Below are 15,559 nucleotides of genomic sequence, written 5' to 3'. Positions count from 1 at the left end.
GCTCCACGTTACAGCTGGGGTTCCCAGGAGACAGGGCTTCCCAAGGAGGGTGTACACACGTGGCAGCAGCCAGCTCTGTAAGGGACATCGGGTCCCTTGCCCTCATTCCTCAGCAACTTCCTGGGGCATTTCTAATGGGACTCGGTCTCCTCTGAGTTTGTTCTCTCTCTTAATCAAAACTCAGGGAGTCAAGCAGAGCTGGTACAGAGCAAGGGGAACAAATCAGTCCCTGGATCTCTACACAGCCCTTGCAGCAGGGGAAAAGGCATTGCAGCTGCAGTGTCCCCACCTTCCCTAGCAGGGACATCCCCCCCTTCCATCCTGGCTCTCCTAGTGACTCCAGCGCAGGGCACGTCAGCGAGGTTGCAGTTCAAACTTGTCAACCAAAGTAATACCAACAGCAGTTTAACTTTCTATACCAAGACTCCCAAATTAAGCACTCCTGCCCAATGTGCAGGCACAGTATCTGATGCTCTGGGTACGTGCTGGAGTCACCCTTCCCAAGGGTGCAGGTCACCCATGCTGGCTTACATCCAAGCTGGTCACTAAGCCACGAGCGCAGCCAGGATGAGTTAAACACGGTGGCAGAGATGCAAGTATTTGTTTCAAACTAATCTCCGGTACAACAGCCCTCTCCGTCACATTGGATGAAGCTTGCTTCAAACCCATGCACCAGTCTGCACGAGCCTCTGACAAGGAAGTCAGCTCAAGTTTCATATGGTCACAGACAGCATGACAAGAGAGCCATTCCCACTGACATTCACATTTTTAAGTGGACTATTCTCTGCCCCAGACAACAGCAGCACCCAAGCAAAGCCTGCAGTCAGAGCACGGCAGCCAAGCCCGAAGCCCACGTGCCGAGTTCACCTACCACGACCACTCCGTAGTGGATGTGCGCCAGGGTGAGGAAAGCAGTTAACAAGTAGAGGAGAAGTGTTTCGCTGTTTGGCGCGAACCCGGACATCACCACGAAGAGCACCGCTGCTATGGGGAGCAGCATCCAGTTCAGAGGCTGGCAGCGCGTGCTGCTCATCTGACAGACAATCAGTTGGCACTGCAGGAAGAGAAAGCTATCAGAGCTTGCACCCAGTATCAACGCTGCAAGCCCAGAGCTGTCCATAGTTGCAGAGAGGATGGTCACACACATACATGTACCAATCGTCTGCGCTTACAGCTACCATTGTGCAGTTTCCCCGAGTTTCTCACTCAGGATCTTTCTTTGCATTAGAATTCCTGTGGGAGACACAGAGCAAAGCCTCATGGGACAGGAATGTAATAGGGAAACAGGCATCAAGGGCATCTTTAAAAGAAAAAGGAGTTCCCTTGAGCTGACCAAGCCTTATCACCATTACGTGCACGATCAGCAGAAAATCCTGCCAAGCAGCAGCGTGAGCTGCTCGACCCAGGGCATGCACACACAGAGCTGCTCAGCCATGCGTCTGAGGTGATGAGCACAGGTGCCTTTGTTAAGGTCTCAAGCAAGCACAGATGCAATATGCAGCTAAATCGGATTTTGACAAAAAGCTTTAGTCCCCCACATTTTAAGTTTCTCCCAAAAAAAGGAAGCAGGAACTCCTTTTGTATTAGCAGTTTGCTATTCACAACACAGAGGATGCATGCTTGTGTAAAGACAATTTAACTAATTCTCTAGTTTCCCAAGAGTGAGAGCTGCAGCACAAAATTTGCAGACTCCAAATCCTGTCTAGTTTCCTGTTTGCTGTTTCAACCATAGCAAAATAGTAAAGCTGTTAAGTTAATCTTCACATCTCCCTTCTCTCCTCACATCTGAGCTGGTCTTTTTCTTCCTGCCTTCCAAGCATCCTGGCAGGCTTCACACTTCCCAGGGGATAAACTGGAGCATAAAGCAAAAGCCACTTACAGAAATGTTAGCAAAGGCTGTTCCAACCATGAAATAGAAGAGCCTGGGATGGACCTCCAGGATGTCTGTTGGGGACATGAAGATCCACGTGGTGCAGAGCAGGAAGAGCAACACTGGGGATACCAGTGGCAGCATGATTTCATACATAGAGTGGTGCTTCAAGGTGTTATTTTTATAGGCCCTGAAAGGCAAGCAAAGACATGAAAATACCTGGAACCACAGCTGAGAAATACCTGGTCCCTGCTTTCAGGAGAGGGCTGCAAAATCTCATTGGCCAGTCTGCTACTCAAAACTGCTGGTATCAGTCATAACCACGGTTAGACAAGGAAGAGGCACACCTTGATTGTTAACCCAAAAAACCTCCGGAATTACAGAAGCACCTGGTTGTCTGGTTCTCTGGGTTGTGACCAACAGTACAAGCCTACAAAAGCTGGTGGCCCTTCTCTGCAAGATGCTGCTGAGCAGCCTGCCAGCCCCCTCCTCCCAGTGCACCCTGTAAACTGGCGCCTTCTGGTGTGTCAGACCCATTTTGCCACACAGAAAACAAGTCGTCTGACTACTACTAAGGAAACCAAGTTCTAAGAGACTTTGGGGGCTCTTGCAACGGTGCTAGTGCAGGGAGGGAGTCCTGAGGACAGAGAAACTTACTTGTAGAAGTTGTAGAGGCTCATCGGCAGTGTCACAGTGAGTGCACAAGCTGGAAGAGAAAAAGCTGTGTTATTGCCCCACAATAGAGGGAGACCATCATGTGCACCCCACAAATAGGCAGGTGGTTGTGCTCTGGTTTAAGTTGCTCGCAACAAAAATAGCTCAGAGGTGCACCAAGAATAGCTTGGCACGTTTAAAAGTAGGTGCTCATAATTCTGGTCCAAGAGCTGCAATTACAAGTTAAGGTCTGCTGTAAATTAAAGACATTTCAATTTTTAAAAGTTGCATTAATGAACCCAGTATTATGTTTTAATAATTTATGAAGTCTCATTATAATACCGTCTTTAAAGAGACACGAGGTGAGTTCAAACTCCACAAGTGTGGAGTATTCATATGTTAAGTTATACAACTGCCAAAGGAAAGCTCAGAATATCCACCTGATTAAGAAAAGTGCAATCACTAGATTTAACATTATTCAAGACATACTGACTTGAAATTGAGTAGCTACAATCAACCCCTAAAGAAAGGGACATAGACTAAGAAAAATTAAACCAAGAAAGAACTTCTGAATAAGCCAAATTTAATTAATCAAAGACAGCTCTCCCCAGCTAAGCTTCACCTACATTACTCTCCCCTTTGCAGTGGCTCGTTCTGACTGACCCCTGGAGAGAAAGGCTGGGCTTTTATTTATTTTTTTGTTTGTTTCATTTTTAGATGGGTGGATAGAGGGCAGGTTCCCCAAACAGCAGAGTGCTTTTCCCCACCTCCATGGCTGTAACCTCCCTCCTGCAGCAGCCTCAGGCTCCCGCACAGTATTTGGGCTTTAGGTCCTGCCCCGAACATGCTGCAGGGCGAGACGGAGCCCCAAGCAGCAAACCAAGCAGGCTCTGCAAACAGCCCAAGTGCCAGGAGGTCCCCGCTGGCCACCAGCTCCCAGTACCCACCCACACACTGGGCTGCATGTTATCCCCTAAAAACTCCACGACTCTCGCTGAAAACAAACTGTGCTTCCCCTGGGCAACACAATGCCTGCAGCCCCAGCACTCAGGCAACACAGCTATTTAGAGGAGACGTATTTTCACACGCTCACAGGTCCCAGGAACGAGGGAGTCTCCTGTTTAGCATCCAGGGGCCAGCGCTCGGCTCCAGCTGCCTCCCAGCATCCTGGCACACCCGGCCCCGAGCAGCAGCCACAACCCTCAGCCGCTCTTCATCTGCCCGCTGTGCTGCTCCAGGCCAGGAACCATTTTGTGTCTGTCTGCACAAACCCTTAGCTGCGGGTAGGCAGCACCAGGGCTGATCCCCCAAGCAGCAGCATGCACCTATACCCTCAGGATTGGCACAAAATATATCTGAGGCATGAGCGCAGCACTCTGCTTCCTTGCCCTTTTGGTCAACACAGACCCAGGCAGACTGGAGTTAACTTCTCCAAAGTAACTACATGGAAGACAACAATACTTTGAAATCCTGGGAAAGGGCAGGCTGCTAGAACACCCTCAATTAGTCACTTCAATAACAGCCTACAGGAGCTTTCATTACAGCAAACACAACAGCGTTATCATATAATTAAGACATTGTGTTTTGTTAAAAAGGTGGAGTTTAAAAGACAGGCTTCAACATGGAGTTTCTTACCAATAATCATTGCAGTGAATAGGTCTCTATATAAGAAATTAAACAGGAAAGGTGCATACCAGGCCTCAACTCCCACAATGGCTGTCACTATGTAGACAATTGAAATGGTCTGAAAAAAAGCACAGGACAAGCAGGCGTGAGCAACTGGACGGGCAAGTCTGGCAGCACCCTACCCGGCAGCGCAACACACGTGCCAGGCAGCTTCAGGGAAAGGCAGCTCAAGAAGTACGCTCTAAGCTACATCATGTTCATTTTTCCCCGCTGGCAGGAAGGAGAAAAATAAAAAAAATCCAGAAACATCCCACGTTATGAGACCAGGTCTAGTTAAGTGTAGTAGCTGAGCTCCTGAGAAGGATATGACCAGGAGCTGCTCCTCGCAGCAGGAGCAAAGATGCCCTCCCACAGCTTGAACTCACAAAATGCTTGAAGCGTGAGAGGCGGCTTTTATACTACAAGTTGCAGTGACCCTGGAGGGTTTGTTCGGGGACTCTTACCCATCTGCTGAAGCAATTACAGGGAAAAAGCTAACAAGGGATATTTCAGTTTTAATAGTAACCCTGAAGCTGGGTGAAGCACACTGCAGGGTGGCTTAGCCCTCCACCCCCTGCCTTTCTGCAATAGGCAGAGATCTGAAAGCATTAGGGTTAAGCAACGCTTTTGGAAAAAGGGGCCAGAGTATAGTCAGAGGGGATCAGCTACAGTCTCCTTTTACCAGCAGAGATTATTATTGCAATTAATGCAGCTGCATTAATCGCACTCTCCTTCCAACCTGTTGCATTTCCCAGCCAGCATCTGATAAGCCAGAAGATAAAGGAGTACTATGTGCTGCGCAGTGCCATGAGATTGCATCCTGGCTAGGAAAGACAGCTGCCAGCAGCAAAGGTGAATTGTATCATCCAGAGCTTGCTCCCAGTTCTGATGGGCTCTTCAGAAAGAGCTTCCCGCAGAGGAGTCCTTAATGGGAGATGGACATGCCAACATACCAAAGGGTCCATCACTGCCAGTCTTAACATCAACTGCCTGGTTACCACGGTACAAAGGGGCACCTCCCCAGGAACCTTTGCTCCAGGCACAGTGATTAACGTGCCAATTAGATACTCTGCTACATTTTGGCACATATCCTGCTAGTGCCAAAAGGCACCCCAAACTTCTAAACTTGAACGTACCCACGTTTGTGTAATGCAGGAAACTAATTAGAGCAATGATTAAGGTGGCCAAAACATGCACCTTAGGATAGCAGAAACCAGGCAGAGGAAATACAAGGCAATATCCATTCTTCAAGCCTCATTTTTTGTGAAGAGTCCATCTACAAAAGCTACTCAGAACAAAATAAAAACCACACCGCACAAACCTCCTTAGATTTAATGGTTTTGAGCAGTCAATCTCTAGTGCCACATGACCCTGGCTCATTAAAGCAATTAAAGCTTAAAGTCATGCAAGCAGTCTTGGAAAGCTCTCCTCCTCCACAGTGCCTGGAGACAGGCTGAAGACACCCACCTCCAGAGAGTCTTGCAGTGACCAATTTACAAGGCTCTGGACACGTAGCAGAGCTGCATGTATCCCAGGCATGCTAGCAGTTTATTGAGCTTCTGCTGAAGCCGAGCAGCGGCTGCAGCGGCGTGTACTTACCACCTGGCTGATGTCATATCCCCAGGGCAGGAAGAGAATCCCTGTGTTATACTTCTCCCAGTGGGAGAGGATGAACGAAAACAAGACCACCCATAAGAGGAGGTAGAGAACGAAGACACTGACACCCGTGGAGCCCCGTCCAAAGGTGGAGTAGACTGTCACGACAAAGTAAACGCATGCCCAGCTATCCAACCCATGATCAAAGAGCTCTCCCAGGGGTGTGCTGGAGTTGGTCCGGCGAGCCTGTTTCCCATCAACACCATCTGGGAAGAGAAGGAGGAGAAATGGGGAGTTTTGCTGGACACCCCCACACAAAGTAATCAGCCAGTTTGCAGCCAACAAAGTGTGCGCAGCCAGCGAACAGCAGCTTTCACTACCTCCATCCTCTAATGGGGAGTGCGCTTCCCACCCCCCTGCTCTATTTGAGACTGAAAAAATGCAATAGTCTGGCAAGATTATATTTATTTAAAGCAGACCGAAGACAGAACTTCACAATTCATCTCAAAGTCAGTTCCAGCATCCTCCTTTCACATCAGCTGCTCTGGGACAACTTCCTTCTATCCACTTTGCAAAGCAGCTCCCAGAAACTGCTCTAGCAGCCCAAGCAGCAATTGGATTAGTGCATGGCAGAAACCCAGAATCAAAAATTTCTCAACGGGCTCGGAGATAAGATGACACGCAGCCACAGCATGAACAGATGACAAACACAAACTCCCACAATCAACTAGATAAAGTCTTACCTAACGTATAGGCAATGAAGTTGAGGAGACCCACGACGACCCACACTGCATTCGGAACGTGCTGGTGATCAGGGGCTACAGAGATCAGAAAGACCCAAGTCAGGACAGCTCAGAACATACTTTCAATGGGTTTATTTTGGCACAAGAGGCACAGCAACAAGGACCGGCAGCTCACCAAGACAAAGCACCTACAGAACTCAAACAGTGAACTGAGATGTTAGCTCTCCAGGTGGTGATGACAGAGCTATTCCACAACAGCACGTGAAGCCAGGTCACCAAGGACTTTTCCAGGACATACTTGTCCTCCACCCCCAGCTCCCCAAAGTCACGGGATCTAAGAACTGGTGATGGCAACTAGCAACTGTAGCCCAAATGCATGACATGAAAGTGTGTGCAGATCAGACTCTCCTCAATCTCTTGCTCACAGAGCATCAAGGAGAGCCTCTTTGAGATGTGGCGACACTGCCTCTGCAGAAACATGTCAGGATTCCTGGCCCAGTGTCCAGTCTGCATCCTGCCAATTGAAACAGAGTTCCTCCTTAATAACATCTCCACCTCCTCCAGCACTGTTTCAGCAGATAACCAGCTTAGCTGTCTGCAACTCAGGGAGCCCAAAGGTGCATTTCAAAAAAGCAGGAACAGCTTCTTGGCAGCAGCCTCGCAGGAGGACACATGGAGGTCTCCTAGGGGGAACAAAGATTCCGTGAAATGCCACCTCCTGTTTCCTTAGAGCAGCATGATGGTGCCTTTCCAGCAGCAAATGGAAAGCATCATGTCTACAAGACCATCCAACAAGGAAGGCAGGCACAAGCTTCTGGAGGCCTCACCGGCAAAATGAAAAGTTCTCTTTCCAGGCTGGACATGCATAACACGTATGTAAAAGGGTCACAAAGCATGAGCTTCATCTTTTTGGCAGAGGCCAAGTTTCTGGACACCTGATGTCCTGGGGATTCTCACAATGAGCTTCCTTCCCTGAGCTACTGTCAGCTTTTCTTCCTGTGGCTCATGGACCAAAACACAGTCCAAATCTTAGCTAACAGCCACTGATGCCACCCAAGCTTTTGGAAGTCTGGCATATCAAGAACAGTACTTGTCTACCTACCAATAAAGGCAATCCCAAGAAACAAGTATTTTCCCCACTAACTGTGTTTTGATGATTGGCACAGTTTTAGAAGAACTAGAAGAACTCTTCTAAGCAACCTAAACCAAACCTGGCAGGGGCAAAGGGAGAGAAAAATATAAAGAGGAAGCCACTGATAAGTGAGAGTTATTATGAGGAAGGGAACACAAGTGAACCTTTGGATTCATGAACAGATGAACATGGGTACTCTTAAAAAGTTTAAAGCTGTACATATCCTTGTCTTATGCAGAATGGTGAAGCTGAGAAAGAGGATTTTGCCTTTGTTAGTCTGAATATGGTGCTAGCATGTTTTTGCAAGAGAGCCATTAGCTGGGATGCAAAGAACAAGGCTCCACCTGCTGACTTCAGGGAAGCAGCGTTTCCCACATTACCCTCTTAAGATTTTAAAATAAGTATACTGGGTTCTTGTCTGGTCTGTAAGCAGAGCCAGTTCCTACTCAATATTTTGGCTGTTTCCTCCTCCCTTGCCTGCATGCTGCCAGCCAGGCTTACGTCCACGCAGAAGTCGGAGGGAAGATGTCATGTTCAGACAAGTCCTCATCATAAAGCCCAGTAAGTTCAACCCCTCAACTCTGTCCCTCCTCTGGCACAGCCACCTGCCACTGGAAAGGCCCAGACTAAGAGGCCTTATCAACGAGCACCAGAAGTCACGGCAGAGGTGGTGACAGATTTCGCCACTCCAATGCTTTGTGTCCAAACAGGAACATGCAGCCTTACCAGAAGCATAAAAGTCAGGGTCGAAGTATGCCATGAGGAAGAAGTTGAAGACAAGCAGCAGGAAGCCAGAAAACGTTATCAAATTTGGGGCCAGCCAGGTAGGGAAGATCTACGGGAAAGCAGCAAAAGAACACATGAACTCATTAAAACATGTAGTAAGGACCACGTGCTGCTCCCTGCCATGGCACAGACCTGGTTACAATCGTCTGGGCATTAGACAACACTGCTTAGTCGCATCTGGCATATTACGGGGCAGCAGGAAGCTTCAGGCTGCGATGCAGTGAGCTTGGGGCAGGCTGCAGGCTGGAAGGCAGTGCCCTTTGTAATTAGTTGCACCACAGACAAGGCAGGGCTTTTCAGCTGACAGTTTTACAGAGAAGACTTTGTGGTGACTGGAGTTTTGCTGTCCCACTCGGGGTAGGACGAGGTCTCACCTTCACTATCGTGTTCCAGAAGGGATGCATAACGTACAGAGACAAGGGGTTGCTGTCCACGGCACTGTACTGTGAACGACAAGGGAAAAACAAAAAAACAATAGTTAGGGCTCCAACAACACTCACAAAAAGCCAGAGATCCCAAATATTGAGCTTTCCGTGAGGACACCTGCTACCTGAGTGTTGGCATTGCAAGAACAGATGTGTCAAGGATGGAATCACACCCGGGACAGAGCTAAACCACCTGAAAAGCACTCACTAGCTCCAGCGACACTGGCCATGGACCCACAGAGGCAGCTCTCAGGTACACATCTCATGCCTGCACCCAATGCCTCCCCTCCACAGGGAGCAGCCCCATAAGAATAGTGGGTAGCATGCCCATGGCAGTGATTTTTGGAAGGTGAGGAGAGACTCGAGGACACACAACCTTTTTTTGCAGCCAACTCTCCTGCCAGAGCCCCACACCTCGATGGCCGCAGGCCTGGTGGCACTCTTCACAAGCTGGAGAAGAAGCGACAGTCCCATGGCCCCAGGCACCCATGCCATGGGACCGATCCACCGAGGACAGCTTGGCATGCTCTTGCTTGAGCAACCCTATAGAGTCCTGCCCCACAAGATGAGCAGGACCAGGAACCTTCTCAGCTCAGCACCCAAAGGCGCCATGCAGAAGGGCAGGGGGAGACTTCCCCACCAACCATGAGAGCTGGGGCTGGTCTTCAGGCTTCTTAGCTCTCACACCCCGGCACCCCTTTTGCCAAAGGCTGCAGGAGGACAGCAATGAGCCCCTTTGGTGGGGTCCTGAAAACAGAAGACTGTTCTCTGACAGACAGAATACTAACGGGCAGCTTCAGGGGACACATTTCTGTGCTGACAGCTCTGAGCAACCCAGACACAAGCAGTGACTGACCCCAGAGGTCCTGCACAAGAGCTGGCGTGCTTCAGTCAAGGACTAAGCCCATTGAGATGGCAGCTATTGCTGTCTCACCCATCTCCAGTCACTTGGAAGACTTTCTCCTCCCAGAAAGAGAGCAGATATATATAAGCAAGATCTTCAAACCCCTCCCTTGTCCTGCAGATACTCCAAAACACCACGTATACCACCATACCACCACACATCCACAGGTATCTCCAAATCCCACACATCCCGTCACAGTTTCAGGCATGGAGGGTCATTTGGCACTAAAGAGAGGTGCAGAAGCACCAGATTCCCAGTGCAGCCACGCAGGTGACCTCGGCTGGTTGGCAGGCACCATGGGACATGGGGCTCCCAGCCCCATCACAGGAGGTGGGGGCAGAGATTGGGTCCAGCAAAGGAGCAAAATGATCGTAGCAGAACAGACAACAGATTTCACTGTTTGGAGGTAGGACCCATGACATTTTTCCTTATTCAGTTAGGGCAGAGCATTTTGAAGCAGTTGCCCACTGACCTGGTGAAGGATCAGCATCTTGCTCCTTGCCTGTGTCCAGCTCGGCGAGCTGGAGTTCCCATTTCCAAAGGGAGAGGATTGGTGGGTGAACACCAGGAGGCCCACGGGTATCCCATGCCAGAGGGCTCCTCAGAACAGCTTCTCTCCGTTAAGGAGCTGAGATTTCTGCAGAGGCAGCTGCTGCCCTTGGTAAATGGGGAGGAAGAGGACTTACCCCTCATCCCACTGCTTTTAGGTCATTTGAGGTGGTCAGGGTGTGTATGTGGTGGGGAAAACAAAAACAGAAATAAAAATCAAAGACCTAGACAGTTTCCAGTTAACAGTTTCCAGTTAGAAAGTTAAAATTTGACATCATTTGGCTCTCAAGAGCACCAGGAGCTGTTATCTGCTCTCCAGCTCACAGCTGCTTCCTAGCAAAGATTACCCCGTCTAAAGTCCTCTTCCCCAAGTAACACTTTGATAAGAATCCCAAGAAAAAATTCATAGGCTACGAAATTCCTCAGCTTACATGCTTAGTGCCAAGCAGGGCAGCTACCAGCACTCACCCACCCCAGGTGATGAACCCCACGGCTGGGACAACACCCAGCATCAGCACCTGCCACCACCTCACGTGACTCTAATCCCAGGTTATGAGCAGTGTTATGGAGAGCAATCAAAGCCTCCACCCCTCCTGCACCACCACGGATATAACCTATGCACTCTCTGAGATAAGAGCAGTTTGGCTGGTAAAAGGAAACCCATCAGCAGAGAGCAGCCCCTGGTCCCCACGCACCCCACGGCCTTCAACAAGCCACGAACTCCGCACCCACTGCTTTGTTCCTCCTGTGCTCCTCTCCTTGGCTGGAAACCCCATCTCGCCTGGAAGCTGGGAAAAAAGTGATGGGAAAGGGCAAAACAACACCCTACAAGACAGATGCTAGCACAAGGAAGGGGCACCAGGTCTCACCAGGCTCTGAGCACACAGGCTAAGAGCTTACAGCATTTGTTCCTAATCAGGTGAATCCCATCCTTGGCAAGCATTTCTGTACCCCTACCAGCTCCTCCCTGCCCTCCCCATGACAGATCAGTCCGCCTCCCTGGGGGTTAGCCCCGGCACTTACATCCCCATGCCAGCAAGCCCACAAGAGCTGCAGAGCAAGCAGCAACAAACACTGAGCTCAATGCCATACAGAGGCGAGGTTTAAGCCACAAGGAATTTCCATCCCAGCTTAATGCAATTTCAGGGGACAGAATTCCAAACGCTTTACAAGGTAATAGGATTTGAACCACTAGTTAGGGGAGGAGGAGAGCTGGAGACTGATTAAATCTCATTATCCCCAAAACAGCCTGGAACAAGAAAACAGACACAACGCTTGGAGCAAGGCAGGGGAAGTGCTTCGGAGTTTCTGTGCTCATGTTTGTAAGGTACCTCGGGGAAGTTTCCCCATGCCCATGTCCCGGGAAGCTTTCCCCTCTCCCCTCAAAGGCTGGGGATAATAGTCAATAAGCAGCTTTTTCCCCATGGTCATACATGTTCCCACCTTGCTTGGAGAACTCAAAGACCTGGAACAACCCATTTCTTGAGGGAGAGGGCAGCTGTTTTGCAGAGGTTTGCTGATACAATGACCCCAGCTCCAACCAGTCTCCTGGAGGGACACTTCTTTGCCTGCTGAACAAGGCAGGTAGGTGCTCTACGAGCTCAGAGGACACCAACAGACCACGGGAACCGAGCTGGGGCTGGCTGTGGTGCCAGGCTGCCTGCCACCCTAAGGGACGGTGCACCTGGGCATCCAGGACAAGGCTGCCTGCCCAGGACAGCTGCCTGCCAAAATACCAATGACCTGCCAGGAACCTTCAACTACAAAACTCAAAAACTTCCACCATACCTAGCCTCCCCACAACTGCTTTTTGTCATCTGGTTTTCTTCCTGCAGACATTCCGCCTTTTTACCTTTCTGCAGTAGCAAGAAGAGGGTCACAACCTGCACGGCACATGCACTCTGCAGAGGACAGCAAGCCAGCAGTGCTGCTGGGGACACTGGCAGTAAGTGAAGGAGGAGGGACAGGCAACACAGGCACGGTCATCACGTCCTCCAGGTGTGGGGCCTCTGCGTGGTCAGAGCTGGAAGCAAAGCAAGCTGTAGAGACACTTCACTTGCAGCTCACTCCTCTGGCCACTCACCTTCCAGCCCACAATGTGGGAAGACAGCAGGTCACACCATGCTGGTGACAGAGGCAGCAGCCTATCCTTGAAGGAAGCCCTCAGCCAGGCTCCTCGTTCGTGCGTCAGCCCTCCAGGGCCAACATTTTTGGAGACTGACATTCCCAGAGAAATACAGGCTCAGGATATCTGTCTCGATCTGCCTGTTCATACATGCTTGTGCCTTGGAGCAAAGCTGAGGAAGGAGCCTGACAGCCCAAGAGCACCAGGCTGAGGCGTGGGGCTCATACTCCCCCAGAGCTCATCTCACACTCAGCTGCTGCGGTTACTCTGATGAAACACTCTCCAGGCTGTAAACACAGTGGTGTTTTAGCTCACCACACTGTCATTCCCCCACCTCATCCTCACTGCAAATTAGCGTCACCTTTTCCGTTTTGGATCTCCACGCATTGGTCTAGTGACTCACGCATGTGACTATTAGCCCTCTCTAAGTCATCTTTCTATCATGGCCGATGACTACCACCAGCTAGGACTGTTGATTTCTCCCTCATTTTCAGGGAGAGAACATCAAAGGAAAAGCATGAGCACACAGAAGGAATTCTGTATGCCTCAGAGCCTCCTTCTCAAAGGAGACAGACATTTGTAATGGGCCCTGCTCTAAAATAGCACTGTTGCATGCAGACACAGCTTCTCCTTACCGCTGCAGGAGGGAGGGAACCCAGCCCAGACAGTCCCCTCAGCATTTGGTTTTAAACTTCTTAAGAAAAGAGCAAAGCCAACTTTGCAGCAACAATCCCATCACTCACACTGTGCAGCAGCAGCCTCCCCTGTGCCCTGTCTGTGCCAGGACAGCCACGGGATCACTCAGCCCCCCACCTGCTCCATCCAGCCACCCCACAGGGTGCCACAGGGCACCCCAACAGCCGGCAGACTGTCGGGGCTGCCCCAGTACTGCCACGGGTACAGCAGTGAGCTGACTGGCATCGTTATGGGATTGAGAGACAGGAATGGCTCATACAACTTAAAAACAACATTAATCATGCAACCAGGATGTTTCTGGAAGATCCAATTATGTGTTCAAGGAGGAAAAAAAATACAGATTTATAGCCCAGATCCTACTAATAGCCTTCCTGTCAGAAAAAACAATTCTACTTTTAAGTAATCTGGTTACCCGGAGCCAGCAGCAGACCAAACGCTGTCGCATGGGTGCCCTGGGCGCACCAGTGTCAGACATCCAAACGGATCCAGGGTAGGCTGGGGGAGTACAACAGCACTGGTGGCACAGGCACCTGCGCTGCGGACAGCAAGCAAAGAAGGATTTGTACACCGTATTTTGCTTGCAGGCACTCCGGCAAGGTCCGTGGCAGCCTGGGCTGCTGGCCACAAGTTGACATATCACTGCTTGCACTGGCAGAAGGAGCAGGGCAGAGAAAGCCTCAGCAGAGCAGCTCCAGCAAGTCCATAAGGCTGTTTCCTATAAATCTCCTTAAGTACAAAGAGGGCACAAAGCTAAGAACCTTCTCCCATCAGACTCAAAATAAGCCAGGAGGCAGCGAACTCGACAAACCCCGGCAAACTTAATTAAGCAGAGCCATGCCAGTGCAAACAATTCACGTTTGCACTATGCCCACACTGCACTGATGCATAAGTCACATAGTGCTTTAATGATACTTATTAACTCGAGTCTTGTTTATCTTTTCTAAGGTCATTTCTCAGCTGGCATAAGAATGGAGTACATTGGCAGTGGTAAACCCGCAACCACCACACCAGCAGAATGGTTTGGCTCCCACCACAAGCAGCAGCAGCTCAGCAGGCAGAAAACAGCACGAAGGATGTCCCGTCTGCCTGCCCCGCGGCAGGGACGACTGCCCAAGCAGTCAGCAGCACAAGCTTCAACACCAGCATCGCTTCCCTCCTCCTGCCTGCTTTTCACCATGCAGGTTTTAGACACCTAGCAATTAAAGCTTAGAGCAGAAGTACTGCAGAGGGATAAAACAAGCACGCTTGCATGCAAAGCGTCAGCAAGTGGCCCAGGCAGAGCGGATACACAGCACATCTCCACCCAGCATAACCCAGACCCAGCCGCTGCGCGGGTCAGACTCACTCTCCAGCACAGCGGCTCATGAAGGGACCTGCCTGTGGTCACCCCAGGAGCTCACCTTATGAAGACCCACCTGATAGGGAGCCCACACCCAAGTCGATCCTTGGCTGCGTGAGCTCCAGCCGGCTCATCCAGAGGGCTGCAGCTCTGTGCCGGCACTGGGGCCACCCCGCAGTGGGATGGAGCAGGCAGCCAGCCCCAATACCCTACTGCCGAGTCCTGACCCCTTCCCATCACCATGCTGGGGGAGGCAGGGGGAATCATTTCCCCATGGATACATAACATGGAGCAACACTTGATGTTGATGGCAGGCTTCAGCAAACAGCCTGCCAATTTCCACTGCATCCAGGAGCTCTCTCTGGGAGCATTAAATATCCATGAATATGGGTCACCACCGCTTCCGCTACAGTTCGAGGTGATCGGCTGCAGAAAGGATGCACAGATGGTGAGCACAGGAGTGGGAAACATGAACCTTCAGGGGCCTGAGGCAGGGATACAGTTAGAGGAGGATCAGCCAGCAACGAGCCTCTGGAGTGGGAATCAAGGGATCAGAGCAGTGACTCTGGGGAGGAAAAACAGGGGGAGAAAGAAAAGGCAGAAGCAAAAACCCACAAACAGGAAACCTGTTACAATAACACTGCGACAGCCTAAAGACTTTTTTCCTACAGCTGCCAGAGCTGTTTCAGATTTCGAAAAAGAGGGCTGAAGTACCTGAGAGGGGGATCAGACTAGTTTTGCAAGCCTGTTCCTAGTGCCGAAGGAGAACAGAAGGGACCAGGGCGAGCACAGCAATGCAACCTGGGCAAGGGGACAGGGGAGAAGGCAGCAGTCGCTCTCCATCCCCAGGCACACTTTGACATCCAGCCTATGCCCTCCTGAGGACATTCACACTCAGCAGACCACCCCAAACCCAGTTTTCTGCTGGGTCCAGGGAGGTGAATTGACCCCTCCAGGCTGGGCTTCCCCTCGCAGAGGCCATGAGCCACTGGGGAGGTGTGGATGCTTGCAAGATCGCAACCCCAGTCTCCTCTCCAGAGGACCACGAGGCCACACAGAAGTGGGCCAAATTCAG

The 15,559-nt window shown here is 50.6% G+C and overlaps 1 protein-coding gene across 2 annotated transcripts in view; it reads right to left on the bottom strand.

The window, feature by feature from the left end:
• Nucleotides 1-15,559, bottom strand: part of SELENOI (selenoprotein I) — a 32,902-nt gene that overhangs the window by 7,088 nt on the left and 10,255 nt on the right. For both annotated transcript variants that reach the window (XM_069805411.1, XM_069805412.1), the window contains exons 2-9: nt 8,821-8,889; nt 8,387-8,495; nt 6,529-6,603; nt 5,789-6,051; nt 4,160-4,268; nt 2,528-2,576; nt 1,880-2,060; nt 872-1,054 (exon numbers count right to left, since the gene is read on the bottom strand). In XM_069805411.1, coding sequence (XP_069661512.1) covers nt 872-1,054; nt 1,880-2,060; nt 2,528-2,576; nt 4,160-4,268; nt 5,789-6,051; nt 6,529-6,603; nt 8,387-8,495; nt 8,821-8,889 — 1,038 coding nt within the window. The remainder of the gene's footprint in view (nt 1-871; nt 1,055-1,879; nt 2,061-2,527; nt 2,577-4,159; nt 4,269-5,788; nt 6,052-6,528; nt 6,604-8,386; nt 8,496-8,820; nt 8,890-15,559) is intronic.

The sequence above is a fragment of the Haliaeetus albicilla genome, chromosome 18 (genome assembly GCF_947461875.1).
Source record: "Haliaeetus albicilla chromosome 18, bHalAlb1.1, whole genome shotgun sequence".
NCBI classification, from domain to species: domain Eukaryota; kingdom Metazoa; phylum Chordata; class Aves; order Accipitriformes; family Accipitridae; genus Haliaeetus; species Haliaeetus albicilla.
Note: the sequence above shows the minus strand (reverse complement) of the source record. Positions and strands in the feature narration are given on the sequence as shown.